Genomic DNA, 26000 nt, shown 5'->3' with positions numbered 1-26000 from the left:
GAGGAGGCAAGGATCAGGGTTTCCCCAAAATACTAGATTCAGGGGAGTTTAAAGGGGAGTGCAGGTCGGGACCAATAGGTCCCTTCCTTGGGGTGGGTACACCCCCTATTATGCCAACTTCCAGTGGAAGGGAGCATGAGCCTCTCCCTAATTGGTTGAGTCCCCTCATCTTCAAGATGGTGGGGACTGAGATGTGTGCTTCAACTCGCCTCCCTCACCTGAGGGGTGGAATTGGCAAAGGTGGGCACACCTCTATTCCTAGCTTAGTTTTCCCGCCCAAAGTGGGGGGCAGAGCCGGTGGGAGCCAGTGAGGCTATCTACCCAGGGGTCCAGAAACCTGTCTAGTGGTGGCAATTGGCAGGCAGCCATTGAGATACCACACCAGGGCTGGTCATTTTTCAGGGGGCTTCTCTAAGATGCCCTCTCAGTGCATTTTACATTAAATCCCACACTGGCATCAGTGTGGGCTAATGTGCTGGGAAGTTTGTTACCAAACTCCCCTGGTTTTAGTATAGCCATTATGGAGCAGTGGAGTTTGAAAAGACCAACTCTAAGGCCATATACTCTTCATGGCTTTACCACACTTACAATGTCTAAGAATATATTTAGACAATGTAGGGGTAAAGGGCCACTGTACCTTCAACAGAGGGCTAGTGCAACCTGCTAGAGGGGTGACTAACCTAGACCTGAGGCAATGGGTTGTAGGCATGGCACACACTGATGTGTACCACATCGACTCTTCACTTTTCTCTGCACCAAAACACGCAGCCTGTAACTGCAGTGTGTGGATGTTAAGTTACAGGGCCTCTAATGGTGGCACACTAGGTGTTGCAGCCCTCAGAGGTCTTCTCTGGTCACAGTACCCATGGTACCTTTTACATGGTTTTACCTGTGGCCAGAGACGTGCCAATTGTGGGTACATAGGTACAGTTTTGGTAAAGAACACAGGCCATGGGAACCTGATAGGCATGGACTCAGGGCACATCAAGTCTGGATGCATCAGAGGTCAGGCAAAAAGTGGGGGTAACTATGTGAAAAGGGGCACTTTCCTACAATATGTATGAAATATACAGTAGTTGGAATATTCTTGAATGCATGCCATATTAGATATATTTATATCACTTTTAATCAGTAAATTATAGTTATCTGGGTATTTCTTCTTTTTAACCTATATTTTAATCTATTAATTATAATTATCTGTGTACCTTTTTAATGCAAATTACTGTATATGTAGTGTACATCATTTATGATCTGTATTATATGCCTGTCAAAACTGCACTAAGGTCCATTTAATGACACTAATAACATTATTTCAAGTATTGCAAGAAATCTGTAATGAAATCATATTAAATTACACCCATGGTGAAGAAAAAAAAAACGCAAGCAACTGGTAAGTAACGTAGTTAATTCAGATAAGCTTCCAGCTTGGTACAAGCTTATGCAATTATCATGAGGCACAGTAATGTTAGTAATAGTTCCACACTTACTGGTTTAACGTTTATGACAAGAGTGATTCCATGTTCCAGAAGCATGTCTTGGGCAATACGTGACACTGTTTTCTCCACTAGCACCAAGGTGGGGCGAACATCCACTATCCGCTGAACATAGTTCTTCAGGAACTCTCTTTCCTGGAACAACAAGTAAAGTTTGTTGAATTGAATCATAAAAGGGAGCATATGCTGTTCCTGCTTGCTCGATGTTTGTTTTGCACAGTTATGTGATGTGTATAGATAAATATATGGCATTTTGCCATGGGTCTGACTGGATCTGTGCTGTGAACGGGAGTGGGATAACATGTGTAGGGTGTGCATCTATGTGTGTTTGAGGGGTGTGTGTTTTCTCTCCTCAGAAGCATTCCGAACCTTTAAATGCAAAGCATATGACTATACATGTCCACACTATACATGTTCTGACTCACTCAAAACATCACAAACGCTAAGGAATAAAGACTTACATACAGTAAGGGTCTTTACTGTCAAAATAAGAGGGACAAAGTTATAGCAGGGGCCCAGCACTGGGTATCTCTTTGGCTACTAGTTACTAAAAGGTAACAGAAACAAGCAAAATCTACTTCCCATCCTCAGGCACGAGATTATATGTCTGATCTTCTAGATTTGGGTTTCTCTCCTTGATTAGGAATGGATCACCTCTACACTCCCCAAAGGATCATGAGAACAAGGGTAATATTCCTACGTAAGGATAGGGAAGCAGTAAGGCTAATTAATTGTTAGGAGAGACTAGCCCTCCTATGCCACTTTCATGTCCACTAAAATGACCACTTGTCCGGTCACACCTACCAAACCTGTGGTAGAACCTGTAGTTTGGTGTCTGGCAGTATGAGAGGTTTGGAGCAGGTTCTGACTCAGGGACATAAGAATATTGTTACAACTGTGCCATACCTCATGTACCTGTGTTGTGGTCCAATCGTTTGTTACACTTTAGGACATCTAAAGCAGTTTAGTGGGATTGTGTACAAAAGGCTATTCTACATCATGATTTCTCTCTCCTAGGTGGCCCCGACATTTAGAGAATGAGGCTGAGTCGAAGAAACTGTTGATCTGTGGCCCAATTCTAATGATGGCCCATCCAACCCATGTGTCCTCAAGGACCAGGTCCTATACCCTGGGATGGCAACCTCCAAGTTGAAGTCCCCTAACTCACACAACAGGCTTACTCCAGTCCCCTTCTCCCACTAAGCACTTAGGGTGGTCACAAAAATATACTTAACTTTACTACTTAACATTTAAAAACAGGAACAGTAATCATTTAGTGAAGAAAGCTATACGTAGTAGTAACAGTCTAGAAGTAGAAATAGTTCAGGTGTTGCTTAGGTTTGGCAGATGTCAGACATCTGCCACAAACTGCCGGATGTCCCATCCAGCCCACATAGCCACTATTTCTATGTACACACTTTGCATAGGAGGGTGGATATCTGCAATTGTTTGGCACTTGTCCTACATTTGCGAGACTCTAAATAAGGAACCCTCTTACCACACCGTTTAACAAATCACTTTCTTGCAAACTTTGACTTTGGAGCCATTTTGTTCAACTACCAAGCAACCTGCGGGAGAAAGTAGTTAGCTTGCAGATCCGTATTCACCAAGGCAGAAATGCTGCTTCATTTTGAGGACCGAAGTCTGTATAATGCCAAATATTAAATATGCTTGACCAAGTCACCCTAACAATTAGGATACATGGTTTAGAACAGCCCAAAAAAATTTCCCTTGATAATGACATACAGTAAGCCAGAAAGAATTGTAATATCTTTATCACAGATTCTACCCATTAATAGAAAATATAGTGTTACATTCACAGACTAAGAAAACATAACGTGTATTTGCAAATCACGCGTTCATCCTGAAGGGCCTCTTGGTGCTCAATAACAGACGTTTATTGTTACCAAACTCAATGGTACTCATTGTATCTACCTCCGAAGGATAGGGTGAGCGGACCCACCTGGATTTGAACCTGTGACCATGAGATCAAACACAGGCCCCTAGAGTGGACACATTAGTCCACCAAGCCACCAGGCCAAACTGTAAAAGGGAATATAAAAAAAAGCTTTAAACAATCGGCAATTTCTTCTCTTTTCCCACGCTGTTACAGGAAATATTGTCTTTGATGTTGAGCAGTAGCAGTCATTTGCCTCGAGTGAATTTTAAGGAAAACGAAAATAAAAGGTTTCAGGAGTTACTGATCTTTATTTTCATTGCTGGTGTTACTCGCACATATTTAATTTGTACAGATGTGAGTCAGGGGTAAGAAGACTACAAGGAGATAAAGGTGAAGGATAGGAAAAAGAAACATGGCACAATCTTACCTGAAGCACTATGGGATCTATGCAGGTGAATTTAGTTTCTTCTCGGTAGAGGTACTCAATGGAACACTTCAATAGAAGGATCTTTGGATTTTTTATAAATGCATTCATCTGAAAAACAAACCAGATAGAAAGCATGTTGACAGCTTATACAAATACTCAGGACCTGTAATTGTCTAACATGCCTCGCTGAGGTCACAGTAACAAGAAAAACTGTTTTCATTGTTAGCAAAAACAATAAACAACTATGGAGGGGCACAAACAGAGCAACCATATGAAAGGTGAGAACAAGATTCAAGTGACATTGGGACATTACAGAAGGAGTTGGAGAAAACTTATTTTTCATTTTTTTCAGAAACAGCACAGCCACTGGCAACTTAAAACGAAAAAGTTGATCTAGGAGCCATAGAAAGTCTGATAATGCCACCATGTGCCATGTGCCCACTGCACAACCCTCCTGGGCAAAGGATAGTACAAGCTGTAACATTTCCAACAAACAGCGCTTCAAGGAGTAGACCCCCATGGTGTTCAGTGCACAAAGTATTTCTTCCACATCCTGGAACAAACAGACTTTGTGGAGGGTCACTGAAACATTTGGATCAGTGTTGGACTTGGCCCATTATCCCGAAATGTTTCGCTTTTCAACCCCCTATTTTAGGATGTCTCCCCCCATGGTAAAGAAATGTATAGGCCATGTGTGGTGCGAGATGTCATGTTAAATGTAATGCAATGGTGTGCGCACCTATAATTCCCCCATCAAAAGAATGTACCCTGGTAACATCCTGCGTTTAAAATGGATACCATGGCTGTGTGTGGTTCCACCTGACTGTGGTGGGTTAGCTGTCTAGTTGTTCGGTTCCAAGCCATCCCAGCTTTTGGAGGGAAAGCCTGGCACCCAGGGTGCTCCACTCCTCCCCCTGAGCCAGTTAGAACCAGTTCCCCAGACGCTTTTAGAAGCTTTTGGCACTGTCTGGTAGGCGGGGTGAGGGGCACATAAACAGGGGGGCTATGCCACCATGTGCTCAGTCAGAGCAGGGACATGAACGTGAGGGGACCGGCTGTCAGGAGGTACCGCCACTTGGGCATGTGCGCTGGACCCTGCACCCAACTGAAACCCCTCTGCTGTCCACAGGGCTAGTGAAAGCCCCACTGCAGGAGTAAAGGCTGCTGTACAGGAGGAGTGCCACGCTACAGAGGAGGATGTTTCCTAAGACCTACTGCCCTGTCCTGATGAGTGCCGACTGACTGCTGACCTTGCCCAGTAGTGCCTGCTGCTCTGCTACCTGGCCCCTGAAGAAGGAAGGAGCGCCATCTTAGGTCCCTGAGGCTGCTGGTGGGACCTTGCGCCTCGCAAGCGCTGCATCTAAAAGTGCCAGGACGGAGGCGTGGCCAAGATGGCGGAGGAGGCGTGGCCAAGATGGCGGAGTGAGCAGACGCTTCTCTCCGGAGCTCCTCCGATCCGTCTGGGCCCAAACCTGCACTCTAGCGTTCTCCCCCTGCCTTGACACGGTAGAGGCAGCGGGAGTGTTCTCGACAGCCCCGACGACCCTGCAAAACACCCAGGCCCCGACACAGCTGAGACGGAGGGCGAGCGCGGGCGGCGAGGCGGCCCGCCGCGGTAATCTAAGCTGGAGGCGGCAAGTGAGACACCGGCCCCGGGGTCGACGATATCAGACCTGGCTGCAAACCCACGTAGTGAGGCCGGAACGCGACTGCGGAGCACCGCCTGACCCCGCGGGGCAGCACGGCCCGGTGGTTCTGAGGGCCCCGAGTCTTGGCGCCTTCAGGAGACGGAGACGGCTGTCCGGACAATTAATCGAGGTCGCGGCTGCGGCCTACACAGAGGAAGCAGAAGAGAGGAGCCGGTGAGTGGGGCTGCTTGCGGCGGAGTTGGGGTGTGTGTCGGGGCACATTGCAGGTGCCCGCCCCTGTGCCAGGGATTTCACAGCTGCCCTGCTAGAGCGAGGGGGGCTCCAACCCTGGGGGCGATGGTGTAATTTGAGAGCCCCAGAAGAGGTACTCCCTCACGCAAACCGGCACAGGACTGACTTCACACCACTGCCCCGCTGGGCAGTGGCAACGGTTGGGGCCCCCTATTACTTGCAGCTCTGGGCCTTCTACTAATGTCACGCCTCATGATCCATGCCTAGTACAGGATATGCTGTTTGCCCCTACTGCTTACGGTGCAGGCGAATATGATTTATACAAAGGTTGTTATGCAGTGGGCCCGTGGTTCATAATGTGTTCCTTTCAGGCTTGTGTACATTGTGATCATGAGCTGTCCTGACATCTTATGCGAGGCTCATGGTTAATGCCTCATACCCAGAGAAGTTATATGCCATGGGGAGGCCAAATACCACACCAGGATATCTGCATCTTACGCCTAAGGTATTTTTTGCAGGGGATGCTGATGAAATGCATAATGTGCTTTTACGACTAAGGTTCCTACCCGGAGGATGATGCCCCCTGCTAGTGTATGCCCAATCTGATCCTGCCTGATTCCAGGTCTATGGTGAATGTCCTGCTAAGAGGTTTTATTGCAGATGTTCCTGCCTAATGTGTTATGTCACTGTGATCTACGTTTCAGGTTCCTTCCTTATGCTAAATGATAATTCTTTACGTCTTCATTGCAGCCTTGGAACTGATGGACTTACCTTTTTCATTTATTCTTTATCCATTCACAATGGTCCTGACAGCAGCCCGATTGGCCCTGCCATGTAAATAATCCCCTTGTTCATATTGCCCTGGTGCCAGTGGGCGCAGTATACTACCGTGATTACTATTTTTTTTAAACATATTTTATTAATACTTTTAAAACATATTTTATTAATATTTTATCACCATACAGACTGAAATGTATATCACATCACCTATATCTATCAAATATGTTTCCACATTTACTTCCAACTAACCCCTTGGATCCCCCCTTCCCTCTTCTGTTGGTGTGGGCACATTTCAAGTACACATATCACATCACAATACCAGCTATACAGATAGTTGTTCACAATACAATTCACTTATCGACGTTCACATGCACGATCATTACATATTAATCCCAATCTTCCTTTTGGAAATCCAGCAGGGCCTGGACCAGTGCTTCCCAAGCTCTTGCCAACTCCAAAATCTTTTCATTATCTGCTCGTTTGGCTTGTTGGAATCTAATGACGCTCTCACTGCTAGCCCACTTACACAGTTCTGTTCGCCATCGCTTGCTTGATGGTCCCTCCCTTGACTTCCAGTGCCAAGTTATTTCTCGCTTAGCCAACAATAACCCTGGGTCGATAAATTTGCTAGTTATTTTGGTTTTAACTGTATGCGGGAACCAGTGTAACAAGCAAGTTGCCATGTCGTAACCTAAATGTCTATCTGTTATAGCATTCAGGAGTTCCCCCACCTCTGCCCAATATCGTCCCATGACCGGGCAGTTCCAGAGCATGTGCTCCAGTTCCACGCCCTGTTCCAAGCATCTAGGGCACGCTGCATCTTGGACCTGGAAATATTTCCGGATCTTCCCGGGGGTCAGATAAGCTCGGTGTAGTATAAAAAATTGCACCTGCTGGAACCTTGCATTTCTGCTCCCCTAACATGCTCTCTTAAGAATGTGGCCCCATGCTGCTTCTGGTATTGGTCGGCCTATACTAGTCTCCCATTTTAATTTCAGATCTTCTAGTGGTCGCAGTCCTTCATGTAACATCCGAGACTGAAGGCATGTGACTGCTTTAATAGTCCCCGCGGCCATTACGACGTATTGGCAAGCTATTGTGGTCACTGGTTCCATCTGCCCACCTTTCCAATGCTTCCGAATTGCCGCTATTACCGCTGCATAAATCAGGAAGCTACCTTCAGGGAGACCATACCTTTTTGTATCGCCTGGAAGGGCAGCAACCCCCCCATCAGTGTACAAGTCCCCTACCATTTGGAGTCCTAGCTGTTCCCATTCCAGGAGGGGAGTCCAGTCCCGTCCATGTGGCAGCGCTGTTAGCATGCCCAATGGAATTTCCGGTGCATATGGGTGCTCCACTCCCGCCCTACGTTGGCTCCTATTCCAACATAGCCTCAGTGTTCTCTCTTCCATTGTGAGGTCCCTCAGGTCAAGTTTTTGCTGTAGTACTATATATGAGAGGACATGTCATTGTATCTCCCCTTCCTCGCATATTTTCAGGGCCCCGAAATTCCGCTGCAACGCCTTGCGTAAGGACCTGCAGCTGCGCTGCTAAGTAATAAAGCTCAAAGTCAGGAACTGCCATTCCGCCTTCCGTTTTAGGTCTCATCAATGTAGTCAACGATATTTGCCTCCGCCCAGTCCCCCACAGGAAGCCTATGGTCAAAGACCTCAGTTCTTTAAACATACACGGAGATATCCAAACTGGCAAGGTACGGAAATAATAAAGCAATCTAGGTAAAGCTACCATTTTGAGTAGGGCCACCCTCCCCACTACCGAGAGGGGCAGTGTTGACCAGAACGCCATACACCCCTTCAGGGCACTTATACAGCGCCCCACATTCCCCTCTAGCATATCCTTACTATCATAATAGATTCTAACCCCCAGGTATGTGAGGCATGTCGGTTCCCACTTTATCTCTCTCTAGCCAACGTCGGTGGGTTCGTACATGGCCGGACCGGGAAGAAGCACGTCTTACACCAATTTACCCTAAGGCCCGAGAGTTCTCCATATCGCAAGAGCAGAGATGCCGCCCCTCGCAATGCCTCATCTGTGTTCTCCAAGAAGAGGAGCAAGTCATCCGCATATAACGATATATACTGTGGTACTCCATTGAACCTCAGTCCCTGAAAAATGTGACCTGATCTTGCTCAGACCGCAAGGGGCTCTATTGCTAGAGCAAATAACAGTGGAGATAACGAGCACCCCTGTCTCGTCTCCCTCAGCACTGAGTACTGGGTGGATATTACCGCCCACAATCGTACTCTGGCCTTCGCCGAGGAATATAATACCCTCGTCCAAGTCCCAAACTGTTCTCCCAGCCCGAACCGCTCCAACACCCTGTGGAGGAATGCCCACTCCAAACTGTCAAACGCCTTTTCTATGTCTACTGATAGAACCGCTGGCAATTGTAAATAATGGTGGTTGTCTCCCATAACCCGTACCAACCTTCGTATGTTCGAAGAAGTATTCCTAGTTGGGATGAACCCCGCTTGGTCTGCGTGCACCAACTCGGTCATATGTGGCAGCAGTCGGGTTGCCAGTATCCGGCTCAGTATCTTGTAGTCCGCCGTCAGCATAGACAACGGCCTATAAGAGGTCACATCTGAATCCTCTCGTCCTGGTTTTAGGAGGGGGATAACCAGCGCCTCTCACATCGACATAGGCAATTGGCCAAGCTCCCCGGCTTCCGTAAAGACCTCCAACAATCGGGGTGCCAAAATGTCTATATATTGGGCATAAAATTCTATGGGTAGGCCATCCGCTCCCGGTGTCTTGTTCCGGGCCATGTGTTTGATTGCACTCCGGATCTCAGTCAGTGTTATGTCCTGCCCTAATAGCTTTGCCTGTTCTTCGTCTAATTGCGGGAGCGGGACCTCTGCTAAATACTCATCTATGTCCGTTTCCTCTACCTCTAGATTGCACGTATACAGGGACTCATAATGGGTTATGAACCGTGAAAGCACCTCGGCCTGCGAGTGAACCATGTCTCCTGCGGCCGTCTCTATCCTCATAACTGGGCCTCTTCTCGGATCTGGGTTTGCCAGCCGTGCCAGCAGCGTTCCTACTTTGTCCCCTTCTGCATGAACCCTTGCCGTGTAGTTCTTGTAATCGAAGCTTCGCAATCGCTCAACTTCAACTGCCACCATTTCCTTTGCCTCTATTAATTTCGCTTGTAGTGCTGGCTGTTCTGGTCTTTTTTTTTCTATGTCCCTCAGTTTATCCTCTGCCTTTGCCACGTAGTTGAGCACTACTTTCCTTGCCCCTGAGAATTTACTGATACATAGCCCTCTTATTACCACTTTAAAGGCATCCCATTCTACTGCTCTAGTAGAGGCTGTTCCCTGATTTTCCTCAAAATAACATTCAATGCCCTCTTTTATTTCTGTGCGGAAAACTTGATCTTCCAAAGTTTCCGGGCGGAGCCGCCACGTAGGAATTGAAGATCTCGGTCGGAGCCAATTAATTAACATTAACTGTGGGTTGTGGTCAGATATAGTCCTACCTAAGTACTCTGAGTGTACTGCCGTGTGGGCTATCAATTGGGAGCATAAGATTGTGTCTATCCTAACATGCAGCTCATGTAAGGCTGAAAAAAAGGAATAATCCCTATCTCTAGGGTGGTGCCTGCGCCATGCGTCAACTAACCTCCATCTGTCCTGCCAATCGGATCTACTTCTGGCTAACCTACTAACTGGTGAATCAACTAGTGGAGGGTGTGACCTGTCAAGTGCTAAGTCCGTTATCGAATTAAAATCCCCCCCACTATGGCAGGGCTGGTCAGGTAATGCGCTAGTGCCCCCAAAATTCGGTCCAGAAAGTGTGCCTGATCCACATTTGGAGCATAAATACTACAGAGTACTATATCCCTGCCGTATAGCTTTCCTTCCATCCAAATCATATCCAGAATTCTGTTTTGAGGATGTACGGCTTAAAGAGATGTTGTATCCAGTACTGCCCCTATGGACAGTAGGTGCTGAGAGAGCTCCAGGTGAGATGTTGGCACAGTGATACAAAAGTCTACACTGAATAACAGGGAAACTACTGCCTGGATGTGATGCAAAACCATCTGCGGCAATCTGGCTTTGAGCAGAGAGTCTTCCAGGTACAGAAATCAGTGTTTGTCATCCTCCCAAGATGGGCCACAATCACTGCCATCACCTTTGTGAAGGGTTGAGGTGCTGATGTTACCCCCAAACAGGAGGACCACAAACTGGTAGTGAGTGGGCCCAACAATATAGGGCAACCACCTCCTGCATAACTGCAGGATCGGTATTTCAAAGTATGCATACTTCTAATCAATGAACATAGACTAGTCTTCCACTTTCAGTGCCAGAAGGACCTAAATTTGTGACAGCATCTTGAACTTTCTTTAAAGCAGGTAAAAGTTTAAGAGACTGAAGTCTAGGGTTGGACATAGACTGCTTTCCTCCTTGAGAATCAGGAGAGGCACCCCTACCCAATCTCCTGCTCTGGCACCAACTCTACCACTCATAACTGCAGCACGTTTTGCTGCAGTGCCTGCAAGTGTTCTTTTGCCTGCAAGAGCCGCTCCTAGGTTAAAATGTCAGGTTGCAGTTTCAAGAGGTGGGTGTACCCCTTTACTACATTTTGTAGGTGCCATTGGACCAACATAATGGCCCTTCTGGCCTGTAGAAAAGAAAAACACACGACCTCCAACATCATGCTCCTTCCACGATGAACTACAGCAACTTCACTTGTAGTGTTGGGGAAACAGAGGAGGAGGAAGGCTGAATTTGGTGGTCTCTGCCTTTGTACTGCTGCACAAATGGGTTTTGCAGTTGGGTATGGATTGTCTGGCTGGCGCTGCTTGTTAAGCACCTTGAAAACTCGTTAATTCTCTGAAACAAACAAACGTCCTTTTAGAAGAATTTCAATCCCAGAGATCTGGCTATTGCACTTCCGGCCTTCTTAGGATGTCTCCACAGAGAAGTTCCCCATCAACAGAAAATGTAACCACAGATTTCTCACCTTGTGAATAGGTACCAGAGTAAAAAATACAAAAGATGCCCCTTTGGCAATTGTATACAAAATAAACCTCTGGCCCACACATATGATATAATTAGTGGTCATAAAGAAAGAGTATCCACAAAATATTTCTATTTATTACAAAGAATGAAAAAGCTATCATAGTGGGAGTGGATGACAACCTACCCTGGGTACCGCCTCTGGACTGAGACCATGGCCACATCTGCGTCCTCAACCAGGACCGGGCCATCTGATCCTTCCTTAGATACTTGGTGACAGAGTATGGCCTCACAGTCTGAGGTGGCCTTTGGATTCATCCAAGAGTATTTGTTGCATGACTTCCAGTCATGCGAGGAGCAGAGGCACCAGAGACAGGCCCAGTAATGGTCCGTTACTAATACTAGCAGGGTTTAAACTCAGTTGATTTAGATGGAGACATGTCACTTCGACACTGGAAACCTTTTAGGAAAATATTCGGGGGGGGAGAGAGACAGAGAGAGAGAGAGAGAGAGAGAGAGAGAGAGAGAGAGAGAGAGAGAGAGAGAGAGAGAGAGAGACAGAGAGAGAGAGAGAGAGAGAGAGAGACAGAGAGACAGAGAGAGACAGAGAGAGAGAGAGACAGAGAGAGACAGAGACAGAGAGAGAGAGAGAGAGAGACAGAGAGAGAGAGAGACAGAGACAGAGAGACAGAGAGAGAGAGACAGAGAGAGACAGAGACAGAGACAGAGACAGAGACAGAGACAGAGACAGAGACAGAGACAGAGAGAGAGAGAGAGAGAGAGAGAGAGAGAGAGAGAGAGAGAGAGAGAGAGAGAGAGAGAGAGAGAGAGAGATGAGACTGGATCAGATGTGGTAAGAGAGGAAATGAAGTCGATGCGTGGCAGTTCTATTGTGTCCCAACGTAACTTCTGTGGCAGGGTGGACCGGTGGCTCAAGAGAATTTATGACAAAAAATCTCCGGATCCTGGCGGAAGCCTAGGGAAGTATCTATCAAATGTATCAAAGGTGGCAGGACGTTAAACGCATCCATCAGAAAAGCCAGTTGAGCACAGCCAGTCTAGAGAGCATAGCACCACAGAAACCCCCAGCCCTATTCACAGAGTCTTCAGAATACAGCCCCAATTTGACTACTCTAGCGAAATGGTCACAAAGATGGTCAGGCATGTTAGAAACTGCTGTGGCTGCAATGCATTGTTTCATTAGGTATGCAGCATTGAGGGAGTAAAGTGCAAAGCTGACAGCAGAGATTACCTTTTTCCAATTTCTTGCACTCCTTATCTGGTGGATGAGTAGGGAAGAATCCCAGGTTCAACTCTGTTGAAAAGGAGTCCTGCATTACCAAACTTTTCAGAGACAGGTGGACCAAAAGTAACAATGGATCCCAGGATCCAGCCCGAATCACCTTGACAATCCTCGGCGTACCGCAGGAATGGTAGCTTGCTTTGCCCATGCCTCTTTGACAAACTCAAGCCGAGCTTTGTTGAGCAGCGCCGCTGACAGAGTTGCCTCTTCCTTTGGTGATCCACAACTTAAACACTTCAGCAGCCTTCTTTGGGACTGCAAGAAATTATGCTATTTCCACTGGGGTTGGACTTGAGTTTGGGTCTAAGTCTATGTCTGGAGATGTGTCATGCCCACTTACATTCTCAAGGGCCTGCAGATTCTCAGCATCAGAGGAAAGAAGAGGTGCCATGAGAATTCTGTTATCTGTATCTTAAAGATCATTGAGGCCAAGCTCAGAGTCCTTACCAAATATGTTGTGGATTATCTCCCAGTATTGCTGGTGGTCATCATGACTTTCTCTGTTCTGCTCTTTTTCAATAAGACACTGGGCCTTTCTCTGGAATGCTGGTGTTAAATTGGGGCCTGGAGGCACTTGAGCAAATGCAGGTGGTGGAGGTGGCATAAAAATCAGAACTAGGGTGACTGGAAGAGTCAATGGATGTAGCACCAGAACAATGTATACTGGCACCAGTAGAGGGTCTAATGCCACCATGGGATCAACTGATGTCAAGGGCAAAGCTGCTGGCGAGTCCTTAAATAGATCCCAATGGGCCCTGACGTAGCTCCAGGGGGCGTTGCTGCAATTTGAAAATCTCCCACATAGCCTGGAACGTGGCAGGGTTTGCCCCCGACACTGGAAAGTCTATATAGAACACCGTTGATAACAATGGAGACAGTGGCATCAGGGCTGGCGCCACCAAGGCCTTTTGTGGCTCAATGTCTGCCACTTCTGGTTTGGAGAATTCAAGAGCCACGCGAGAAGTCAAAGGTGCAGACTTACCTTTTAATCTGAATGTTCCCTGGAAGAATTTGCATGCCTTTTGAGCTTCCTTTTGTGCTTTTTCCTTTTGTCTCCAGAGGACCTGGATGATGGTCGGGTTGAGCATATTTGGGTTCCGCGTCCTCCTCCTCCCCTCAGCCAGTAATAAAGGGAGTCCCTCAGGGATCCTCCCTTAGACCCAGTCTTTTCAAGGCTAAGGTGATGTCCCACGCTGACCACACCCATCTGCTTTTTACCTGGGATAAAGATGCAGGCTCTGTAATATTGGTTCAACATTGCCTATCTTCTATCTTTAAATGGCTGGTAGAACCGCAGCTTCAGTGCAATGAAGAAAAGTCAGAGATTCTGCTATTTGGGAAATTCCCCATTAATTTTAGAGAGCAGCTCTGGCCTCCTGAGTTTTCATTACCTACCTCATCAGGGGTATGGTTCGATGAATGTCTTTCCTTCTCGACACACATCAAGAAGCTGGCTGGCTGCTGTTTCGGCCTGCTTAAAACTCTCAGAAGATTCTTCCCCCTCTTACCTCAGGAGGCGAGGAAAACGGTCACCTGTGCGCTGATTCTGTCATGGCTGGACTATGTCAATGCCCTTTATGCTGGTATCCCGGGTTACTTGTTGAAGAAGATACCAGTATTTCAAAATACCGCAGCCAGACTCTAATTAGGCATGACGGCTAGGAACAGTGTTCGTCAACAGCGGCGCTCAATTGGCTCCCAATGGTGGATAGAGTTAAATTTAAACTATTAGATCTGGCCCCGCCTGCTCTCCACGGTTGTGGTCCTCTTTACTTAGAGAGGCGTCTCTCCTTTTATGTCCCCGCGCGCTCCCTGCTTTCCTCGTCCTTATGTTATGGTCAGGTCCCTCGTTTCAAGCTTCAGAAGATAGGGGGCAGCTCATTTGCAGTGAAAGTGGTGGTGGTCTGGAATGCTCTTCCTGTTGCCCTGTGTACTATCCAGGACCCAGTCGCGTTCAAGAGGAAACTGAAAACACATCTATTTTCCTGAAGCTCACTGCACATACCCTGCTAGGCACCGCGCCGGGACACTCATGACTAGCCGTGCGCCTTATAAACTCATATAACATAACATTGAGGGTAGCAAGAGAAAGACAAGGATCTGGTCTTCGACCTGGATTAGCACCTATTACAGTGATCATTCCTGGCATGAGAAATAAAGGGTTTGGCTTACTTCTCACTGACGGTCTTAGTGTTCATCCGTTGGCACAGCTCACAGGTTGATGACTCGTGATGCGAACCCAGACTCCACAGACAGTCGGCATGTGGGTCCGTGATGGATATTTGTCCCGACTACACTATTTTGAAAGGTTTTGGTGAGCTGAAAAATTATCCCAGTAACTGAGACGTTATGGACCCTCTTTGAAAGGTGTGGAGAAAACAAAAAAATGTATGTCATGGCACTAATATGGGCACTATATAACGTCACCACAACTCCACTGTTGGTGCAAATATGGAGCCAACGCCCTATACCAATATGGTAGAGCTATGTCAATAGTTTCACCTGAATTTATCAGAGGTGAGGAGTATGCAGGAAAATATTTCCGACAGAAACAGAGAAGAGAAAGAAACCTCATAAAAAACTGTAGTACAACACATATCCAAAGCCACGTGAAATTCTGCTAGGTAGTACTAGAGCAGTCTGTCATGTATAGCACACAATGGATGCAACATTAGTTCACCTTTTAAACATATTAATGTCAAGTTGCTTCCTGAATGCCATACGTTGTCTTAATGTCCTAACGTTGGCTAGTTATAGCCAGAGGCAGTTGATCCAGAAAACGACTGTTTGCTGGCTGAGGCAAACATTAACACAGGTACTTCTAATAAAAGTGAGTCCTTACTTCTCAGTTTACTAGTTCTTGCAGTAATAGTCAGGATTTCCGTCAGATAAGGGAGTTGTTGGGTTTGTTATATGGCCCTTAAGGACATTGTCGACATTGCTAAGTTAGCATGAGCTTCGCTGCCATGATACTGCTTTTGCGCACGTTACTACAAGAATTTATTTTGCAAGACTCGATTTGTGCCTTTCACATGTGAACTGCTTGCTTTTCACATTCTCTGCTGCATTCTTGGACTTTAGTCTGAACACTTTGTACAAGGTCGATAAACAATGGTCCTTGCTATTCTGTTCTTGTCTGTACCTAGTACCTAGGCATAACATGCTAAACACAGCTGCAATTGTGGAGACTCGTGCTTTGATATTACGGGGATGCATGTTGTTTTAACATACACTTGAAGAAAGCCATTCCATTGATAAGAGCCACGCTGTTCCTATGATGTAAACCTTACATCCAGGATTTAAGGTATGGGGTCTGCTGTCAAAGCTCAGAACTTCCTTTATATAAATAAACTTCTTCCAACCAAGGGGATGATGGTTAGGCCTTCAGGTCCTTATTCCACTGTCTTTATAAAAGGACATCCCCCTTTGTATTCTATGGAATTGTAACAATGCTAACCATTCTTAGTTTGTGCATTTTGTTGTTGGTAGTGGCTCGTATACTGTATTGTAGACCACGATAGTTAAAATAAACATTTTGAACTATTACGGAGACTCTGCCTACCCTCTTTGTGGACAAGTACGAGTGAGTGAGCGAAAGAGTATGTCTTGCTACCGCGATTCCTGAGAGAGTCAGGAGTGTTGTGTTCTGGGATGTCTGATCATTTGTAGCTACGTGATTTTTGGAGGAGAACGAATGAGACATTATAGCTAGTCAGTTTTGGGATTTTGGGTACTAGGTGATAGGTTGGTAGACCCCTATACACCGAAGTCCTGTTTTACTGCGCATAGTTCTGTGTAGGTGCAGAATCCCTGCAACAGGTTATTTTTATGTACAGCCTTATGAGTAACCATGCACACTTTTAGCATGATTCTAGCAGGGATAGGAAGTCAAGAAATATCTCTAGGTTTTGTTGTGATTTGTTTTTGCCTTGTGCTGTATCTATCTATGTAATGACGTATAGCTCTGAAAGGGAAAGGTGAGATGGGGAATCCCTCTGAAAACAACTTTTTCTGAAGTATAGAGATGATGATGGCAAGCACCATTGGTTTTAGAGAAACTTTTGGGGTTAGGTGCCGGATAGGATTTATGCAATGATGCTAGAATTTGTCAGCTTGTACTTCTGTAGCATGATGGATACAGCTTTGTCTATTAGACATAAGCTTTCCAGGTTTAATGAATTTCAGAGCAACCAGTGTCTTGTTTGCTGATGTTGATAAAAATACACAAGGTTTTTCATGGTTGAGAAGGAGAACATTTCTGTTTGCCCATGAGTGAACACTTAAGAGACAGTGTCTTAGAAATGTAATGTCTTGTAGGTTGGATATATTTTAAAGTACAGTTGAGTATTATCAGCCTACTGATGATATTCAAATGATCCAAGTGGTTTCATAAAAAAAATTGAATAGGTCCGGGATCAGGATCCATCCTTGGTAAACTCCAGATGGTTAGTTGGCCAGTTCAGATTGTGGTCCCCAATTTGTAAAAGCAATTGCCTCTTTCGTAAGTAGGACAAGAACCATTTAGGACTTTCTGTCTTAAACCCATGCTGTTATTGAGGGTTTTCAGTCCACTATTATTAATTGTGTTAAATGCACCACTTAAGTCATTAAGTACAATTAGGCCGGTATCCCTTTGTTAAGGGTGTGGTGTACGCGGCAACATGTCTTTTACTCTAGTTCAATCTAAAACTTTCCCTAAAATAAAATTGTGGTTTGATATTTTGTTTATGTTGGGGATCAGTAGGTCTGCTACCATTCTCTCAATTGTTTTCTCAAGCAATGAGAGGTTATAAACTAGCTGAAAATTGGCTATGTTGGAGGGGGCAAACACAAAAAGAAGATGGACGGATCGTTGAAACATTTCAGACACTAATCCCCTGTCACAGATCTGGGTTGAATCCATCATCGTTCTTTAGCTCACTTCGCCACCCCAGTTCATACCCAGCCATATGCAAATCAGTCTTGACCCTCTGCCTACTGGAAACAGTCCAGCCGAACTTCCAAGCCATTTCTTTCCTGGACCAGATACAAGCATCCTGGGACCGGTTTTGGGGTAACCCCCCTCATTAGAGAAGTGTGGCTCAGGGGTTAGAGGCAGCAGACCCGGAAGCTGAGATCGGTCCTGGACCAGGGTTCAATTCCCCGCCTCGGCGGGTCTTGGGCTAAAAATTCCACGGACTCGATAATTCTCGCCCCGGTGCCTCCTCGACTCACGGGTTCACACTCTGCGACTCTGGGCAATAGCTTGCTTAATCTCCACAACGGCCCCTCGTGGCGGGATGCCTGACTTTCACCTTGTGGATACCCTGCTATCTCACAGGGGAATACCAGGAAGGGTTCCCTAAGCAAGCGCCGGGAAACCCACTGCGGGTAGCTGTGCGCTATACAAGCTCAACTACATTTACATTTACACATTAGCCAGGCTAGACTGAATCCAGTGGCAAAGTGAGCAAGGGACCCACGTCTGGGCATACCATGGCAACTTAAGCCGAACAAAACACACACAAGGAGATGATGGACGGAGCGCTGAAACTTTTCATACACTCACCCCCAGTCACAGATCTGGGTTGAATCCATTATCGTTCTTTGGCTTACTTCGCCACCCCAGCTATATGCAATCAGGCTTGGCACTGTGCCTCATGGGAATAGTCCAGCCTCAACTGCCAATTCAGGTCTTCCCTGCACCAGATACAAGCATCCTGGGACGTGTTTTAGGGTAACATCCCTCATCCCTCATCAGCTAGCTTGAATGCACCCTGATGATACCCATAGCCTTTCTCCCATATTCTAAATAGTGGCTTGTCACCACCTATGCCGATTAGCCTGTACATTTTGTTTAGATTTAGCAATCTGTAACTTTTGGAGTAATTTTTTCAGGCATCTTATAAGCGTTCTAATGACTATTGGACTACAAGCATAGAATCTTCTGTTTCCAAGGCCTCTGCAAGGGTTCAGGGATGAAATTCAGAGAAGGCAAAGAAGGGGAAAAGCCATAGGCCAAGTTACCATAGACAAACTCGGCTGCTTGGAAAATACATTTCCAATCGTCTTGGAAGCCAGAGAAGAAACACCTTAACCCCTTCGATGCTTGTGACGGAACCATTCCGTCATCAGTCACGGTTGAGCTGTGCTGATGACGGAACGGTTCCGTCACAACCGCACCCTGTTCTGGAATGTCCAGCACAGGGGGGGAATCGGCGCCGCACGGAAGCGGTTAAGAACTCTGAGAGGTCAGTTTAACCTCTCCATTTGCCCACTGGGTTGAGTACGGAAACCAAGTCAATGCTCTTTGAATACCACGTTTTTGACATAGGGATTTACAAACTTTAGAGACATACGCGGTCCCCAATCAATAATGATTTTAAAAGTAATACATAAAGTCTGAATACATGAAAGTACAAGGTCTCAGCCATTTCTGAATAAGTGGGTAATTTGCAAGTGCAGAAAAATGAGCCATTTTAGAGTATGAGTCCACATTATAGTGGTGGAATATTCAGATTTGGCCAATCTACTATAGAGTATGTAAATATTATTTCCCAAGACTAGCTGAAATTTCAGGTGATAGCAATGACCCAACCTTTTTTTTTGTTTCAGAGGGACTCTGGGCATAGATTTTGCAGGGCCTGAAGATAGTGTCTGTTAAATCATGACGGAGAGGTGGCCACAAGATTTTTCTTTAGATTATTCCTATAGTGACTCTTCTTCCTGTGTGTCAACATGTCAAGGCGTCAGGGTAGAGCTGAAATATTATGTCTTTGTGAATACTTTGAGGGAATAAAAAGTTATTTTGAACAAAAATTAGACTACTGGTATTCTTTATCTGAAAGGGATGAAAGTGTTTTTGTAGGTAGTGGAGGCCGAATGGCTTGGTCTCTTGAGGAACTGACTCAAGAAATGTAGAAGTAATTGCAGAAATAAAATCTTGAGGAAGAAAACAAGTTACTTACCTGTAACTTTGGTTCTCCAGTATTGGTAATTTTCATAGATTCCCATAGCTTGTATCATTCCCCGTCGTTGGAATGAGAGCCTCGGTAAATAAAAAATACTATAGCAGTAGGTACAAAAGAGAGGGAAAGGCCTGGGCCTCATCTCATTTTGTAGCATATCCACCTCTTTTTGTAAAACAGACCAAAATAATGCAACAACCAATCAGATTAGCCTCACCCCATAGAACCTTCCTGAGAGAGCCTCAGAGCCTCAGGTTTTCGTAGCCGTTGTGGAACAGCATAACAGAATATGCTGAAGGCTGAGCTTTCCCAGGGGAGGAAGGTGGGCGTATGGGTATCTATTAAAGTTACCAATACTGGAGAACCAAAGTTACAGGTAAGTGAATTGTTTTCTTACTCAAGTATTGGAACTTTCAGAGATTCCCACAGCTTGTATCAGAATAGCCAGCAGTTAGGAAAAAAGCGCACATTTTGTGTAATAATATATTGTATCACTCTGTGTGTATATCATCATAAGAAATAAAAGTTACCACAATATCAGTTAGTAAACATCATAGGATACAAAATGTGCCAACCAATAACAGGAAGGAGGGTTAGAAGGGAAAGCTCACCGCTCACTGGAAGAGATTCCTTAGGAATGCCTGTCCCACTGCAGCATCGCTCCGCGTGGAAGAGTCCAAGCAGTAATGTCTCGTGAAAGTATGGGCACTGCTCCATGTAGCTACATTGCAAATGTCTTTGATCGGCACTCCAGCAAAAAGAGCAGCTGAAGATGAAACTGATCTTGTCGAGTGCGCCCGGACTCGCCCTTCTAGGGGCTTACCAGCCGCTTGGTGACAGTAGTGGATCGCGCTGGCAATCCACCGTGTAACCCCTTGCTTTGAAAGGGGGAAACCTTTGTGAGGTGCACTGAAAGCTACAAAGAGCTGAGTAGATCGCCTGAAGTCCTTGGTGCGTTGGAGATAACATTTTAAACATCTCTGAACATCCAAAAAATGAAGAGACCTCTACGCTGGAGCCGACGGTTGAGGGAAAATAGATTTCAGAATGACTGGTTCATTCAAATGAAAAACCAAAGGGACCTTTGGGATGAATTTTGGATTGATCCTCAGGATGAGAGTGAATTTTTTGAACTTTAAGAATGGATATTTACCAGTGAGAGCATGACGTTCACCGACCCTCCTGGCTGATGTTAAAGCGAGGAGGGCCACTTTCTATGAGAGAAATTTAGGGTCCGCCCTATGAATTGGCTCAAAAGGAGGTCTCATGAGTTGAGCAAGGACCAAGTTGAGCTGCCACATGGGTGGCGGAGGTCTAACTGGAGGAAAACCCCTAAAAAGTCCTTTTAAAAATTGTTTTACAATTCGTGCAGACCAAAGGAAAGGGAGAGAAGATGTTCGTCTGAATCTAGATATCGCTGCCAGGTGCACCTTGATAGACGAATGGGCGAGACCTGATTTGGCCAGAGACAAAATATATGTCAAAATCTGAGGAGTAGCAGAAGAAAAGGGATGCATGCTCTGTTGGCGGCACCACAGGCAGAAACACTTCAATTTTAAACAATAGGTCTTACTCGTACTTGGTGCGCGGGCCTGAGCCAACACCTGTCTACATTCCTGAGGGATATTCAAGCCTTGAAATTCTGTGTGCTCAGGAGCCACGCTGTCAACTGAAGCGAGCTAGGGTCCGGATGTACCACTTGGCCCTGGGACATCGTTAATAGAGACGGAATTGGACGCAGGTGAATAGGATGACCTGGGAGAGCAGCAGAAGCTCCGTAAACCAAAACTGGCAGGGCCACGCCGGTGCCACCAGAATCATTCTGCAGGGTCCTGCTTTGAGCTTTCTGAGCAGTCGTAGAATTAGGGGAATCGAAGGAAAGGCGTAAACAAAGGCGCATGACCAGGCCTTCGAAAGCGCATTCCCCAATAATCTCTGATGGTGTTCCCTGCTTGGTTAGAACCGGCATTTCCTGTTCTCTGGAGTGGCAAACAGGTCTATGGACGGAGTGCCCCAAAGATTGAAAACTCTCTCCAGTGCCCCGGTCTAACTCCCACTCGTGACTCACAGACTTGAGACGACTCAGCGTATCCGCTGTCTTGTTGAGGGCACCTGGAAGATGTTCTGCCGAAAGCAAAATTTGGTGATGGATAATCCACTCCTAAATCTCTTGTGCCTCCTTGGACAGCAGGTGAGACCTTGTTCCACCCTGTTTATTCACATAATGCATGGTCGTCGTGTTGTCTGTACGGACCAGGACAGTGGATTTTCGAATCCTCGGAAAGAAAGCCTGTAAAGCCAGAGATTCGTTTTGAGCTCCAGCAGGTTGATGTGGAGAAGATGTTGCTCGGGTCGCCAGCGGCCACTCACTTGAAGGTCTTGCAAGAATGCCCCACAGCCTTCCAGAGAGGCGTCCGTGGTAAGTATCAAAGGAGCAGGAGTGACTGTGAATTTGAGACCTTTTGAGATATTGTCCTTGACCATCCACCAGCTGGCCGCCTCTTTCATAAAAGGAGCAATGACTACTTTGTTTTTGAAAGAGCCTTCTGCTTGGCGCCACTGAAAATCCAATTGCTCTTGGAGCGGGTGCATACGAAGCCTGCAAAGCGGAATTAAGGGAATGCAAGATGAGATTGATCCTAACAGAGATTTGTAGAGGTGAACAGAGACAGAGGAGCAGCTGGACCAGAAGATTGAGGGGGTGGTGGAGACACTTACACTGACTGTTGTCCGGAGGATTGAGTTGGAAATCTTTTCCGATAATCCAACAACATGAATTGTAGATCAGCAATAAGTGAAGATGGCATAGCCACCATGCCCTGCTGCGACTGTTCCTGAGACCTAGTTTGCAGCGGATATTGCTGTTGGTCCATATAATAGTACTCAGAGTCTGAGTCCTGATATTTCACACGTAATTGGGATGGGCTATTGGCATCCCCGTAAGGACCCTCATCTTTGTCTGAAAACTCCACCTCCAAAAGGAGTGCCGGAGGCAGTGGCGCCACTGTACGAGAAGATATAATCTCTGGGGTATTCTGGCGTCTTTTTATCAAAATTGCCACTTTTTGTATCGTAGTCGACGGAGTCATCGTCGACGAAGATTGGACTGTCGATGGCGAAGAGGCGATCGTCGTCGAAACCGTCGTCAGTACCATGCTGGAAGCTGTAGACGTCGTCGACACCATCATCGATCGCCGTAGGGGTAGTCAACATAAGCGTCAATGACATGGCAACAGGTACCTCAGGTTGCAGTGTTGACGAAGTCTTCGTCGACTAAGGCACTGGAGATGATGAAGCTCTCGCCGACGAGCCCGTTGACAGAGCCGAAGTCGACCCCGATTGAATCTTTGAAGCAGTCGTCGACGGGCCTGATGTCGTCGGACAGATTTTTCTGTCCGCTTTCTCCTCAGGCAGGACGGAAGCGTTTACTTTTTTTTGTTGTTTTTAACAGTTTTGGTTTCTCAGAGGTTGGGGGTGAGTCCGAAGGGCCATGGCTCGCTTTCTTAAAAGAATATGCCTCTGAAACCAGTCCTTCCCTCTCATTACACCTCGGTGAAAAGACTTGATGGGACTACACCTGTCAGACCTATCTGTGGTCTTTTGTAAGGCCTTGGCAGGGGGTCATAAGAAGTTGAAGGGGAAGACCTACCCCTTTTTTGAGATCTCCTCGAAGATGTTGCGGAAGAGGCATCATCGTCACTAGATTCAGGGTCTTTCCGTGACTTTAACTTTTGCAGCCAGGTGAGTAAATGTCCCTCATGGTCTCCAAGGTCTTAGAAGAGAAGGTTCAACAGATCTTGCAGTCAGTGGCCTAGTGGTCAGAGTACAAACAATAAATACAGTCTTTTTTTTAAAAATCTTTTTATTGAAAGAAAACAATTCCATCATGAAAACACATCAGGTAGCAGTGAGAGGACGGTATGTCTCATACATCAAAGCAAATAAATACAGTCTTTATGTTTGTCCTCCACATAAAGCCTCTTTTTTGAACAGGTGGCACAGGCCTTGAATAAAGCGTTCTGCTCCTTGTCAGACATTATGAAGAACGCTGAAGAGAAACAGTTGTAACACAGAAGTTGAAGAGAAATCTGAGGCTCTCTCAGGAAGGTTCTATGGGGTGAGGCTAATCTGATTGGTTGTTGCATTATTTTGGTCTCTTTTACAAAAAGAGGTGGATATGCTACAAAATGAGAAGAAGCCTAGGCCTTTTCCTCTCTTTTGTACCTACTGCTTTGGTATTTTTTATTTACCGAGGCTCCCATTCCGACGACGGGGAATGATACAAGCTATGGGAATCTATGAAAGTTCCAATACTGGAGTAACAATGATCTTCTTTAACGTTCTTGGAATTTTCAGATTCAGGATTTCTCCTAGACGGGCTGGCAGACTTCAGAAAGAGACTCAAGACCTGGCTTTTTTCAATAGAGACACAGAGCCCAGATACCCCTATGGGGTGACAGTGCAGCACTCTACAAATGTTGTTTGATTGAAGAACAAATGGGGCTGTTGGCATGATTCCACTGGCCGAGCCCTAAAGGGCATGTGTGTATTGGCCAATACAGACAGACTGAAAATATTGCACAGAAAAATATATGTTTTTTCAATCCTTTTAGATTCTCTATCCAGGGAACTGGTTAGAAATGAGTTGGGGTTTACAGTACAGATCACTAGGTGCTGGTCTATGATGTCTGGCTACCTGCTGGAAACAGGTGGGCGAGAACATGATTTCGGCCAAGCAGCCATCAAAGCATCTGTGAGGGCCTCATTAACCCCTTCGACGCTCATGACGAGCCCAGCTCGTCATGTAGTTCCCATTGATTTCAATGGAAAGTCAATGGACCTACATGCATACCCCTTAGCAGCCAAGTGGTTAAATAGGCACTAAGGCTCAGATGTTGCCAGCCCAGGTTTCAGAATTTCGAACAAAACATTTGATTTTGTTCCAATAGCAGACAGTTATAATTCTAATATCTCTGCAGGAGTCTGAACCGCCACTGCAAATAATGTACATTCTTCCATTGGTGAACCATGTGAGGAGTTTCTGTCTCAGCAGAGATATTAAGTCCAGCTGCATTTTGGAAATCAAGATATAATGAACCATCCGTGTAATGAAGGGGAGGATGCCATCCTCCTCACCATTATCATCAACATTAATTACCTAGGGTGCACTCTGCTCTGGAACGGAATCAGAGTCAGAGCTACAAAGATAATGCAGCCTCTGTTGATAGCTGTGATGCGATAGAGGCAAAGTGTTTGAATATGGGCACATGACAACAGGTTGTACATTTGTAATCTCATAACGCATCATTGGTCAAGGCCGAGTTAGTATCAGTTCTGCATCCGACATGAGTAACAGCACAGAATCATGCGCTGGCGGTTTCGGCATTGCAGTGTCTGGAATCCCTCGGCCAGACTGGAAGTCTGTACCGGAGTTAGTATGGGTACAGTATCGGGTCCTGACAGGATAAATGTCATTGTGGAGGGACACACTGGTGGTAACCCGACAGGAGGCCTGTGTGATTCTGTGAAACCTGAAAACCAGAGGGCAACAGAAACACACTAACAATTTGCATTATGGTATTCCTGTTAGCCTCAATTTCTTGTAGGGACAATGATAAGCAGGGAACTCTGGGCACATCAGGACCAACTCCTTCGGTTTTGATTTTGTGGCCGATGTCCTAGATGCAGTACGACTCACCTGTTGATTCCCTCATGCCTTCAGAGGGGTGAAATAGGATCAAGTCCTGCTTCACCTATTATGCTTGTGCTTAGACTTCAACTGCCTGGAGAGCTCTGAGCAAAAAGTTGAGAGGTAGCAGGAACAACCATGGGACCAGGTCAGGGATTTTAATTAGGATCTGATTGAAGGCATTGTTTGGTGACATACAACTTCGCCTACCTGTGTTGATCTACCTTTGGATGCATTAGGGTGTATTTTTCCTATGTCGGGTTGTGTCCGAAGCCTAGGCACTAAAGGCCCCCCTTAAAGGTGGGGGGAGGGGGGAGTGGGTAGTGTTCTGTAACCAACATCTGCTTCCTGCAGTCGCAGCACAGCTTGAATCATGCTGTTTCTTGTGAGGACAACGTTCCCTAGCTTCTGGAGCCACATTTGAAGGCACTTAAACAGAAGAACTGAAATCAGTGTGCAGACATGGCACTTATATGGAGCTCCACGTCATCACTTCCAGGTAGTATGGAGTGTGGAGCCGCTTGATGCCACATAGAGGAGTGCAGGAGGATAGATACAAAATTCTCTGATCAGCACGACGCCTGGGGGATATT

At 46.1% G+C, this 26000-nt stretch overlaps 1 protein-coding gene across 6 annotated transcripts in view; it reads right to left on the bottom strand.

Annotated features, from left to right (window-relative positions):
* Positions 1–26000, bottom strand: part of PIKFYVE (phosphoinositide kinase, FYVE-type zinc finger containing) — a 2266845-nt gene that overhangs the window by 1525633 nt on the left and 715212 nt on the right. For all 6 annotated transcript variants that reach the window (XM_078680343.1, XM_078680347.1, XM_078680342.1 and 3 more), the window contains 2 exons: positions 3821–3928; positions 1488–1628 (listed from right to left, as the gene is read on the bottom strand). In XM_078680343.1, the coding sequence (XP_078536469.1) occupies positions 1488–1628; positions 3821–3928 (249 nt within the window). The remainder of the gene's footprint in view (positions 1–1487; positions 1629–3820; positions 3929–26000) is intronic.

Source organism: Lissotriton helveticus, chromosome 3_1 (genome assembly GCF_964261635.1).
Source record: "Lissotriton helveticus chromosome 3_1, aLisHel1.1, whole genome shotgun sequence".
Classification (NCBI taxonomy): domain Eukaryota; kingdom Metazoa; phylum Chordata; class Amphibia; order Caudata; family Salamandridae; genus Lissotriton; species Lissotriton helveticus.
Note: the sequence above shows the minus strand (reverse complement) of the source record. Positions and strands in the feature narration are given on the sequence as shown.